Raw genomic sequence first — 12,340 nt, 5'->3', positions numbered from 1 at the left:
TTCACCGTCCGGCTCCCCTCGCTTTTTCTTTAGGCTTTTCCTGCTTTCATTGTCAAGCTGCTTTGGATTTCTGGTTCCACTCAGTCCAGCACTAAGCCCCGCTCAGGTTCCCTCTCTCGCTCCCACCACCGCTGTGTTGGCTCGGGTGGGATGCTGCCGGGCTCCAGTGTTCAGCCAAAACCAGCTGCAGAGAAACAACAGGCACTGCTATTTTCAGTGAGCCGGAGCTTTCTAGGTTGGGTAAACCTCGTTCTCCCCACGGTGTGTGAAGCGCAACCCGCCTTTGTCAAATAATTCAGAGAGAATTATCCTGATGCAAATGCTGCGGGGGATGCCAGTGTCCATCCCCTGCTGCAGGGGCTGCAGCAGCACGGTGCTGTCAGCAGAGCCTGGAGCTGCCGGCACACCCAGGAGATCTTGGGACGTTGCTTTATGGACGGCGACCTTAGTATGGGAGAAGGGAACCTAATTTTAAGGACACTTTTCCAAGAGGAGCATTTTATGTATTGGCTCTGTAAGGATGGACTTCCCAGCTGTCCGGTCAGGAGGCTGCTGAGAAATGAGCTTTAACTGTGGGTGCAGTTTGAGAGTGAAACCTCTGAGCTTGGAGAGGTTTGTGGCCAGAGTTTCAGCTCAGCTTTGACGCTGTTCCCCAGCTGCCCGAGCCAGCGAGTCCCTCCCGCGGTGCCGGCAGCGTCCAGCCAGCCCGGCGCGGTGCAGGGGGGTTCTCTGGGGCCAGATCCTGCACAGAGTCACCGCGTCGCCTCCCACCATCCTGCCCAGTCCGAGTGCTGCTGAGCCCAGGAGCTGGTCCCCAGGGTCAGAAGACTGTCCCAGCAGGCAGGGTTGCTTCCCAACTTCCTTCCATCTCACTGGAGGGAGAGAAAAGACCAATAGCCCAGGCTGGATGGTACCAAGACTGGGGCTGCTCCCCGGGGAGGCCTGGCAGGGGGGCAAGGGGTGTCCCCCACCAGCACCAGGCTCTCAGGGGACATCCCGTACCCAGCAGGGCTCGCTGTGGTGGGGAGAAAAACTGCAGCTGGGCTCAGGCCTCTCTCCTCCCTGGCTCAGCAGCTCCGGAGCTGCCGGCACCCTGGGCACCCGCGGCAGAGCCGTCCCTGGAGGATCCGCGGGCAGCTGAGCCCCCTCCATCTGCTCGGCACGGCCAGGCCGTGATGGGTTTTGTCTGAGATCACGCCTGGCCCCAGCAGCAGCACACAGCCCTCTGCACACGCCTGCCCGCGGCCTCTCTGCCCTCCTCCATGCTCACTGCTGGCGGCCACCAGCCTGGCATCCCCGGGGAGGTCACTGTGTCCCTGTCACCAACACCCTGCCCCGTGGGAGGAGGGACTGTGACATCCAGCAGCACCACTTGGCCCTTCCTCCATCATTTTGCCCCATCTCTTCTGAACCCACATCACCTCCAGCTGCATCCAGGGCCAGGCTTGCAGCACATCCCCATGCCCAGGGTGTCTATGGGGCAGGGAAGGCGGTGCAGAGCCTGCCCGGCACCGCTGTCCCTTCCCGGGGGGAAAGGCAGATGCTGCTGGATGCTGCCAAGGCCTGCAGGGATGGAAGAGAGTCCGCAGCACCCCCAGCCAAGCTCAGATCCCCTGGGAGCACCCCCAGCATCATCATCAGCCTCTGCAGCTCCCGGGGGAGAGAAGAGCCACGCGGCCACAACAGGGCCTCTGCAACACCCCCTGCCCTGCAGCGAGGTGACACTCAGTGGCACCCGTGCCTGGCACAGGGACCTCCTTCCCACTCCATCCCTTGCCAGCCCCTTGGCCCTGGTTAAGGACAGTTCTGCCCGAGATGTGCCCAGGCTGCTGGGCACAGGGCAGCGCTGGGGGCTGTTGTCTCAGCAGCGTGCTGGGAGCTGTCACAGCAACCCGGGCCAGGGTTCATCTCGAGGTTGTTGGCACAGACAGGCGGGTCCCAGCCTCACGTGGCTGGACTTGGTTGGGGATGCGAGTCTCTCAGAGCTGTTTGAAGAACAACAAGTTGCCACCGGGTTGCAGTCCAGGGCGAGTTGCTGCAGAAACAGCCGGTGCCACATGTGTGGTGCTGTGGGACGGATCCAGCTGGACCATGGGACTGATCCGGTTGAAAACTGCTTGTCAAAACCAGAGTGGGATTCCCCTGCTGGCGGCGCTGCAGGTGGGGAGGAGGAGCTGACCCAGTGGCCTCAGCCATCCTGTGTCCCCCCGGCCACATAGGAAAGGCTCAGGGGCTGATCCCTGCAGCAGGGGGAAGGTGACACTGTCCCTCCCCAGCCAAGCTCTGCCGGACCCCAAACGAGCACCCACACGTGGCGCCAGCTGGTGTGGGGTGGGCAGGAGGCAGCCAACGCCTCCGGGCTCTGCCAGCGCTGGGGTGGCCACCCTTGTTTTGTGGCTCTTTGTGGAGGGAGCTTCATTAGGTCTCAAAACCTCAGTGTGGTGGGTGCAGAGGTGGCCACTGTGCCACTGTCCTAGCTAAGAACACCCCGAGGTGGCAGGATCAGGGCACCCCACAGCGATGCTGTGACACCCTGGGGTGATGCTGGGGACAACGGGCTGGGGTACCGCGGTGATGCTGGCCCTCTGGAGAAAGCCCTGGAGTGATGCTGGGAGGTGCTGAGGGGACATGGCTGGGACACCCGGGAAAGCCCTGGTGTGATGCTGCGGACATCAGCCTGGGGTACTCCGGGGTGATGCTGGGGACACCAGGGCAGCCGGTGCCACCCGCCGCCAGTGGCAGCAGCAGCTCAGAACCGCATGAGCTGGGGAGGGGATCAGTCCCCGTGCTGTGTACGGAGCATGGGGCAGCTGGGGTTCAAAAAGTGGGGGTTTCTTTAAATTATTTTTCTTATTTTTGCATTAATAATGAACCTTCAACCTGGCTTGGTTGTATTTTTGTTTTCTTAATGTAAGCAAGATTGATTTGAAGACTAAAACCCCCCCAGCACCCCCTCCCCTGGGAAGGGCCGTGAGTGGCAGTGGCAGTGACGGGGGGGACATCACCTTGTAGAATCCCCCTGGGCCCTGGGGGTGTCGAGGGAGGGAGGACGGGGTGAGGGGGCCCCGGGGGGGCTGTGCAAGAAGCTGGGCTGATTTTGGGAGCCAGAGGAGGGGAGCGCTTTGGGGGCTCCATCCGGGGTCTGGGACATGCAGAGGCAGGGGGCCCAGCGGCTGTGCCCCCCCAGTCCAGGGTGCCCCCATAGCCATGATCCAGGTGCCGACAGCTGCCTCCAGCCATCAGTTTCTTTGTTATTTGCCTCCCCCTCCCTCTCCCGCCCCGCTGCAGCGATGCTGGTGGGACGGGGCATTAAGAAACCCCCCACCCAGCACCCACCTCAGTGCTGCTGCTCCTTCTCTCTGGATTTATATACTTTAGATATATATTTTTAAAAAATGAGAGGAGAAAAGACCATCTAGAGGCTCTTGAGGGCCAGTGCCCTCCCCAGCAGTGTGTGCCCCCCCACCCTAGAAATAATACCTAGAAAATTCTTCCAGTGCGATTCTCAGGGGAGCCCCTGCTCCCAACGCCCTGACCCTGGACCCCCCTGACGCCCCCACCTCCGCCAGCCCAGTCTGATCTCTGGCCGTCCATGGTGGCCGTGGCTTTCTGGGGGGGCAGGGGGTGGTGGAGGCCAAGGGCAGTGGGTGAGGAGGGGGCAGCCAGGCGGGCTGGGGGTTGTGGGGCGAGGAAGCCCAGAAGGGGCTGAAGCTCCCGCGGGCACAGGCCATGGAGGCGATGGGGCTGTTGCTGCTCTGCAGCTATGGAGCAACTTCAGTTCACAGAGCAGGAGGATCTTGCAATGGCTGTGTAGATAGCAGCACCGTTTCGGAAGCGTCAGAGGAGATGTCAGAGCCATCAGGCTGAGGGACGGGAATCCCAGCAAAAGATTGCCCGTGTTTCAAAAGGGAGGCAGCCGTGCCCGCTGGAGAACCTCTCTCACAGCTCCATCCCCAGCAAAGAGCTATCTCTAGAGCAGTTTGTGCTGCTTACAGGCAAGATCACCTTTGCACTTGAACCACCTTCTTGCACAGAGGACAGGAAACATACTCTGGTTTATGTCTTTATAGCTGAAAAGGCCAGGACAGTGTTCACGAGGGAGCAAGCGATGAGCACATTTCCTGGTCAGCAGCCACTGGCTCATGCCAATGGTCAAGAGAGGCAGAAGAAATCCCTTCAGAACAGCTCCCTCTCCAAAGACATCCGTCTGCCTTGATCAGCCGCAGGGAAAGGCATCCTAAACCGGGCACTTTGGCCTTGTTTTCAGCCCAGGTTCCCAGGTGCTGGTGCACTCGTGAGCCAGTCACTGCACATCTGCCACGAAGGGGAATCGCCTCCGAGGCCACTGTGCCGTGGGGAAAGGAAAGGATTAAACGTCGGGAGAGTTTGATTGAGTACACAACACGGATAAAGCCACTCTCTCTGCAATTAAAACTGAGGGTATTTAATTCAGTGAAATGAGATTTCATTCCCCGTGACCTGTCCGATTGTATTTTGCATCTGGGCAGGGTCTGCAGTGACTGCCACAACATTTGAGGTGTCACCAGCTGCACTGTAGGTGGTAAAGTGGGAAAGGCAGGAGGGACCCTCAGCACCTCCCATCCCGTGGATAACTTCATCACAATGGCCAGGGCGGCGCCCGCTGGCTGCTGGGGCGGCTGTTGCCGGGCAACAGAGACACTATATTGTCCCCTGTCACCTGTGCCCCGTGCCCATTTGGTCACTGGCCGTGGTGGGATCACTTGCCGTGGTGGGATCACTGTGGTGGTGGACTCATTTTGGCAGTTGGATCGCTTTTGGTGGTGGGATCGCTACTGGTGGTTGAACCACTTCTGGTGGTGGGATCGCTGTTGGTGGTTGCATCACTTTTTGTGGTGGGATCGCTACTGGTGGTTGAACCACTTCTGGTGGTTGAACCGCTTTCGGTGGTTTGATCACTTTCGGAACTTTATCGCTTTGGTGACTGGATCACTTTCATCACTCGGATTGCTTTCGGCACTTGGATCCGTTTGGTGACCGGATCACTTTCATCACTCGGATTGCTTTTGACACTTGGATCCGTTTGGTGACTGGATCACTTTCTGTGGCAAGAAGGAGGAGGAGAAAGGCTGCTGGCTGCCATTCCCTCCAACATCATCTGCGGACAGAAAAGCTCCCGTCCTCCCACATCAAGTTCAGTGTTTTCCGGCAGAGCAGCAGCGATGGCCACACTCGGTCTGTTGGAGCTGCTGAACGCCGCCATCGGGACACCCCATTTGGGGGTTGTCGACTTGGTGGCCCTGCACAAGTTGCTCGAGGCCATGATCGGGCAGCTGGGCCAGCAGGAGCCGTCTGTCCTGGAGCCAGGGCAGAGCCCGACCCCCAGCCTGGCAAAGGAGCACGACAGCGAGGACCAGCCTGGCCAGGAGAAGGAGGAGGACGGAGCCCTGGGCACAGGGCAGCAGCTCTGGAAACCAGCAGAGCAGCTGCATGAGAAGGACACGCTGGAGGGGACCGGGAGCGACTCCGAGGTCTCCTCCGTGGCCAAGGAGGCCATTGCAAAAACAAGAGAAGAGAAGGAGAGAGCCGTCTCCAAGGTAGATGCTCTTGCTGGTCCCTGGGTGCTCCCCCACGAGACGCCCCCTCCTCTGGGCTCCGCGCTGCCCTCGTGCCGCCCTCAGCCCAAGGGCTGGGTTAAGCCCGAGCTCCCGCAGCAGAGCACAGCGGGGTCCAGGTCCCCAGGGACCCTCCCCTGGGCTCACCCCCCACCCGCTCTCCCAGGAAAGGGCTTCGCTCCAGGATCTCTGGGAGGAGATCAACAAGTTTAAGGAGGTGCAGTCCGGCCTGGCAGAGGACGTGCGGGAGATGAAGGAGGCGATGCAGGAGGCGCATTCTGGCCTGGAACAGGACATGCGGGAGATGAAGGAGGAGATGCAGAAGGCGCATTCTGGCCTGGCAGAGGACATCCAGGAGATGAAGGAGGCGCATGTCGGCCTGACAGAGGACATGCGGGCCATGCAGGAGGCGCATTCTGGCCTGGCAGAGGACATCCAGGAGATACAGGAGACCCTTGGCCTGGTGAGCGTCCCCTGGTGCCCCGGGAGGGAGCTGGACCCTCGTCCCCTCCCCGCTCCTGCTGCCCTGTCACACTGTGCCCGTGCCCCACGGCCATCGGTGTCACCAGCGTGAAGGGCAGCAGGAGGGAAGAGTGGGAAGGGTGTCCCAGGAGTTGCTAAGGCACTTCTGAACTAGAGAGCCATCCAAATAGAACCATGGGAGGGGAAGGAGGGGAGATAAAGCTCTGCTCCCGCAATTCAGCCACGGGCCCCAGGCACAGCCCTACCCAGCATCCCTCTGTCTCCTGCCCCAGTTCATTTGGGGATGCTCTTTAAATCCCGCTCCCACATCTGAACGGGTGTCCCTCTCCTCACCCAGCTCCAGGGGAAGCCCCAGGACGCTGCCGGGCTGCGCAGGGACAGGAGGCGGCTGCGTTCCCTGCTCCCTCGGGGGCACCAGCCCTCCTGCCTCGGGGCACAGCCTGTGGGTTGGGGGTGCTGGGCAGTGACGCTGGGGCTCCCATCCCTGGGGGTCCCATCCCCCCAGTTCCATGGCCGGGCTGACCCCGTGATCCCTTTGCATTTGGGCTCTCATGTTCAACATGAGTTTGGCCCCGCCAGATGTTGGTTTGGGGACAGGGACTGGGGACACGGCGGGGGGTTCTGGGGTCTGTCCTCACGGCTGCCCAGCTGCCAGTAACCCTGCTGCCCTTTGCCTCTTCTTCCCAGGAGGGCGCTGGGGGCCAGTCTGCCCCCGCCGAGCCCACCCAGGTGGCCGTGGACACCCAGGCCAGGAAGCGCTCAGCACTGGGGCCGAAGGGACGTGGGACACAGCCTGAGATGGAGACCAGCAAGGGGACTGCAGGGTCTGGCTCCCCGGGGATGCAAGCAGGGACACAGGGGGAACCAGTGACCCAGGCCAGCACCTCCCTGGGGACACAGCCAGGGGCCCCTGACACTCAGGCCAGCACCTCGGGGATGCAGCCAGGATCCCCGGGCACCCAGGCCACCACCTCCCTGGGGACACAGCCAGGGGCCCCTGATGCCCAGGCCAGCACCTCAGGGATGCAGCCAGGATCAGCTGGGACCCACACCACCACCCCTGGGGTGCAGCCTGGGTCCTCCACCTCCCAAGCCACCATCCCAGGCGATGCCCAAGAGCCGGCCAAGCCCTGGGGCACCACCAGCACCTCCAGCTACGAGTCGGAGATGCGGGAGGTTCTTTCCCAGGTTGGGCAGCTCGGCCACCTCTGCGCTGGTCTGAAGGAGCAGGTGGAGCAGCTTAAATCTACAAAAGCTGAACATGCCGATCTTGAGAACGTGCGCCGGCTCTTCCCGGAGGGAGGTGAGAGCACGGGGGGGCTGGCGGGGCTTGTCTGGTGTGGGGACACCCTGGCTCAGGGGCCCGTCATGCTCAGAGCCTGGCCCCAAGGCTGAGACCCCCTCACCGATAGCAAATCCCCTTGCACCATGTCCCTCTAGGCCGGCAGAGCATCACCAGCATCCTGGCCGACCTCAAGTGCCAGGTGGCCTTCCTGCAAGACATGGCCGGTGCCCTCCACGGGCAGGAGGAGAAGGTGAGCCGGCAGCAGTCCCCGAGGGGCTGCGGGGATTGCCAGTTTGGGCAGGGAGGGGGCAGCCGAAGGGTCCCCGTGCCGGAATGGCACAGGGGGCTGTGCCCTCACCGCCCCCACTGCCGTTCCCAGATCAGGAAGGTGGAGGATGATCCCAGAAAGATGAGGGCGGCTGGCGCCAGCCGGAAAGCAGACGGCAGCGGCCAGATGACCCAACAGCCGCGGTAAAAGGATGGGAGAGGGTTTCCTACCCCGCAGGGCTGCGAGGGAGCCTGGGGTCTGGGAACATCCCAGTTTGGGGGCCATTGGACACCCCCACGAAGGCTAAACCTGCCCCTGCCCCCGTCTCGCTGGCCAGGCCCAAGGGACAGAAGGTCAAGGCAGAGCGGAAGGAGTTGGGGAAGCAGCAGGAGCCGACCCAGGCCCAGCTGGAGAAGTTTGCGGCTGAGTACGTGAATCAGTTGGTGATGGAGACAGCACAGCAGCTGCAGGCAGAGGTGAGGCCCGGGGGCAGCGCTCCCAGCCCCCGCTGGCTCGGGGGGAGTCCTGGCAGGGTCCCGGCCACGTCCCCTGGCCGGATGGGGCCATGGAGCCTCCACGGCACCTGCGCTTGTGGGCGGCATCCAGCCCGGCTCAGAGGTGATTCCTCCTCCCCTGCCAGCAGCTGGACGAGCCGAGGGCGACGGCGCAGAGCGGGGGACACAAGCACGCGGGGTGCCCCGGCTGCAACTGGGACACCAGGGCGCTGCTGGGGAAGCTCCTCCAGCGCTGCGAGAAGCTCGAGGCGCAGCTGGAGTCCCTGGCCCAGAAGGCGGGCGGCAAGGTGGAGAGTTACCCAAAGTGGAGGAGACAGGTAAGGAGACGCGGTGTAGGGGGCTTGAGCTGCCAGGACCCCCAGGCATTTCTGCTTTGCTGTAACGCGGGGGAGACCCTCGCTGCCCCCCTAATTGGCTTGTGGGAGTCAGCAGCATGGAAGGGAGTTAAAACCTTGGAGCAAATGTCCTGCTTGCCCTGAGAGCCCGCGGCCACCAGCCAAAAGACCCTGGGACTGTCCCCGCGGGGCAGCCACCCCCCTTGCTCAGCACCGCCTTGTCCTCTTAGTCCCTGCAGCAGGATGAGCAGCTCAAGTGCCTCCAGGCCAGCATCACGCAGCTCCAAAAGGACTACGAGAAGTTCAGCTCGGCCCTTGCAAACCTCCAGCAGGATCGCCAGCAGGAGCAGAAGGACATCAAGGTGGGTGGCTGTAACCCGCAGGCAGAGCCCAGGCTGGGACCCCAAGGGATCTGTCCCCCTGCCACCCTGCTCGCAGCCCTGCACAGCTTCCCGATGCCTTTCCTGGAGGTTTCTGATGGGCTGGGGAGGCAGGGGGTGCTCGGCTGGCTGGGGGGCAGCTCCGACCCTGCCGTGGCGTCACGGGCTGCTGTCTGCCTTGGAAGGCTCTGTCCCAGGCCCTGGGGAGGCTCAAGAAGCAGAAAGCAGACAAGGAGCAGCTGCTGGTGCTGGGAATCGATGAGGTAGGGGCTTGAGGGGCCCTGGTGCCAGCCAAGGGTGTCCCGGGCAGGGTGACAAACGCCCCTTGTCCCTTGGGTGCCGGCTGGCAGAAGCAGCCAGGGGGAGGGAGGATTTCCAGCCCGGCTGCGGGTCCCTTGCCAGGTCCCTCTGTGACCCCGAGTCACTTTGGCTGGTGGGACCAACCCCACGGGGGTGATGGGGTGAACAGGGCCACGCAGCCACTTGTCCCTCTCGCGTTGTCCCTGCATCCTGTCCCCAACGCTCTCCTGCCTTTCCCCGTTGCTAGAAAGCAGACAAAGCCGCCCTGGCTGACAAAGTCAGTCGCAGCCAGTTTGAGGCGTGCGTGGAGCGGCTGAACAATGTCATGGAGGACGTGACGAGCCGGGTGACGGGCCAGGAGGAGAGCTGGCACCGGTTCCAGAAAGAGCTGCAGAGACAGATGGACTGCAAGGTGAGGGCTCGTCCCCTCCACGCAGAACTGGCACCCTGGGGGCCTGGCAGCCTGAGGCAGCATCCTTGCGAGGGTGCCCCCTCCCGGCTGTCCCCCTGGGGACCACCATGTCCCATCCTGGGGTAGATGGCTGAGGGTGTCACCCGTCCACAGCTGGACCGCCGGGAGCTGGGGGCGTACCGGCAGCAGCAGGAGGAGCGGTGGAAGAGCCTCAGTGGGCAGCAGCTCCAGGAGAAGGCGCTGCAGCCAGAGCATGACAATGCTGCTGGGACTAGGAAGTGAGTGCGATGGGGACAGCGGTGGCTTTGGCAGTGCCGGCCCTGTTCCTGCTGGCTGTCCCAGCTCGTGCCGCTGTGGTACCCTGGCGTGGGAGCCGAGTGGGCAGCGCCCCTGGGGATGCTGAGCAAGTGGCTGTGCCTTGTGCTCCTGCCAGCTGCAGCTTCCCAGCGATGGAGGCGGCACAATGAGGGGGCACGTGTGGGAGGAGCCGTCCTGAACCAATCGTGGGGGGTGGGTGCAGAGGCTTTTTGTGGCAGGGGACGGTGTGCAGGTGGGGCTGTGCCCCCCAGGAGCTCCCCAGCCCTTTTCTCCCCTCTCCAGGCAGCTGCTGCCTGGTTTCCATTGCCTGTCCTGCGACCGGCCCGTCAACATGCTGGCGCCTGGACCGTGAGTAACTCCCCCCCGAACAGGGAGCACCCCCGACCCCTCCCTGGAATCGAGTGACACATGGGGTGCCACCTGCCAGGCACTGAGCACCCTGTGTCCTGTCCCACAGGGAGCGGACGGGCGAGTGCAGGTACCCCACTGTTCCGCGGAGCTGTGGGGGCGCACACACCCTCACGCCCCCGCGCTTCCAGCCCCAACCGCCCAGCACCCCACGGCCGTCCTCACCCAGCGCCCGCAGCCCCAACAAGGTAGGGATGACGGAGGTGGGGAGGGGGATGCTGAGCCTGTAGGGGGGATTTGTGCCTCAGTTTCCCCAGGGAGAGCTGGCTGGGGGAGGGTTGCTGGAGGATGCGGAATGGGGCCCCACGTTTGGGTCACACGCTCTCCCCTTCCCAGAAGGACGCGATGAAGCTGTCGGGCCAGGACGGCACTGATGGGAACCGGCAGGACGATCAGCTCTCCATGATGGGGGGCTCTCAGCTGCCCACAACGCCAAGGGCCACCCCAGACACCTTGACCTTGAGGAGCCGGCCAAGTATGGCCCTGTCAGGGCACCGGGGGGCAGAGGACACCCTGCTGTCTGGGGGGACGGGTCTGTGCCCGCAGCTGGGCTGGGTGGGACGAGGGTCTGGGATCTGGCCTGGGACGTGGGGGCAGCACTGGCTGCTGGGGCAGCCGCTCCTCATGGTGGAGCTGGAGGGAGCTGGGGGACATGGGGAGTGGTGCTGGGCAGTGTGGGACAACAGCCTGTGTGCTTCAGGGTGGGGGCAGGACCCTGTTTGTGGGTGTCTGTGGCTGACCCTGCCCCTCGCCCCCAGGTACATCGACCTCGCTGCTAACGGCCGTGCTGCTGCGCCGACCAGTCTCGTCTCTCGGACACATCACCCAGGCACCGAAGCCGCTGCCGCCCATCCAGCCCCGCCGCAGTGAATCGGCGCCCTGACAGCTGGGCAGGACGGGGGTCCCGGCCCCGGTCCCACCGCCCCGGGCGCTGAGCAGGCAGTGGCTGCAATAAATGATGATGAGCAACCAAGCGCTGGTGTGGTCTGAGTGGGGGTCCCTGGGGCAGGATGGCAGAAAGCCCTGCCGTGTTTGCTTTTTCAGGAGAAAAATAAGTGCTAAAATGGCACTTTAGGGGTGCCCAGGTGGATCCGGTGGTAGCCAGGGCCCCCCAGAGGGAGCACTGGGAGCAAACCAGTGGGCACCAGGGCAGAGCCAGCAAAGGCCCATCCTGCACCCCGGGTGGGGCTGAGGTGTCCATGGGCTTCAGAAACACCCCCTGGGACTAACTGGGGGGACGGGGTCAGGGGGTAACCAGGGGGCTGTGCAAGAAGCCAGTGATACAGGGAACTGACAATTAACTAATTAACACTTACAAACTAACACTTGACACTTCAGGAACTAACCCTACCCCACATCACTAAAGACACTTAGAGAGCTGACCCTTTAACCCGCATCACTATTGCCCAGCCTTGCTTAGCTCTGTGTAACTTATTGGGAACTGGTCTCTTCTCCCAGGCAGTCAGCAATAGGACAAGGGGACATGGGCTTAAACTCTGCCAGGGGAAGTTTAGGCTGGATATTAGGAAGAAGTTCTTTACAGAGAGAGTGATCAGGCATTGGAATGGCTGCCCAGGGAGGTGCTGGACTCACCGTCCCTGGAGGTTTTTAAACTGAGATCGGACATGGCTCTTAGTGCCATGATCTAGTAAACGGGCTGAAGTTGGACCAAGGGTTGGACTGGATGATCTCTGAGGTCTTTTCCAACCTGGCCAATTCTGTGATTCTGTGATTGTACGAAAAACAGGACTTCACTGACGCCTTGCAAAGATAATAATCCTTGGGTGAACTAGATTACAGAAACGTGGGCACAGGACAGGAGATACGCCAGTTTGAACCGGCTCAGCAGGCTGAGACCCAACCAGCTCATCACACTGGACCAACGGTGACCGTGTACAGAGAACGAGGACCCGGGGTCACAGTCACTGCGCAGCTGCCACCAGGAGCAGCCAGAGGTGGAGGCTCTGGAAATGGTCTCCTGAATCACTGTAATAAGAACCGCCTTCTCGGGGACAGGTTATGAATATGTATAGGCGTTCCTA

General features: G+C 62.3%; 1 protein-coding gene across 1 annotated transcript; it reads left to right on the top strand.

Moving 5' to 3' along the window:
- The first annotated feature begins 2,091 nt into the window (after positions 1 to 2,091).
- On the top strand, positions 2,092 to 9,854 carry LOC139829330 (uncharacterized). The gene is made up of 7 exons (XM_071816368.1): positions 2,092 to 2,160; positions 6,765 to 7,380; positions 7,518 to 7,612; positions 8,711 to 8,842; positions 9,046 to 9,123; positions 9,408 to 9,572; positions 9,726 to 9,854. Exons 1-7 carry the CDS (start codon positions 2,092 to 2,094, stop codon positions 9,852 to 9,854), a joined length of 1,284 nt encoding a protein of 427 aa, XP_071672469.1.
- The last annotated feature ends 2,486 nt before the right edge of the window (positions 9,855 to 12,340 follow it).

Source organism: Patagioenas fasciata, chromosome 18, assembly GCF_037038585.1.
Source record: "Patagioenas fasciata isolate bPatFas1 chromosome 18, bPatFas1.hap1, whole genome shotgun sequence".
NCBI lineage: Eukaryota > Metazoa > Chordata > Aves > Columbiformes > Columbidae > Patagioenas > Patagioenas fasciata.
The sequence above is the reverse complement of the archived record's forward strand: the minus strand, read 5'-3'. Positions and strand labels throughout refer to the sequence as shown.

Bases quoted from the DNA above. Each gene is read 5' to 3' on its own strand.
- LOC139829330 (XM_071816368.1), top strand. From the start codon at position 2,092: ATGGGACTGATCCGGTTGAAAACTGCTTGTCAAAACCAGAGTGGGATT. The intron at 7,613-8,710 runs GTGAGCCGGCAG...TTGTCCTCTTAG, and splicing joins TCCACGGGCAGGAGGAGAAG to TCCCTGCAGCAGGATGAGCA. The intron at 9,573-9,725 runs GTGAGGGCTCGT...ACCCGTCCACAG, and splicing joins AGAGACAGATGGACTGCAAG to CTGGACCGCCGGGAGCTGGG.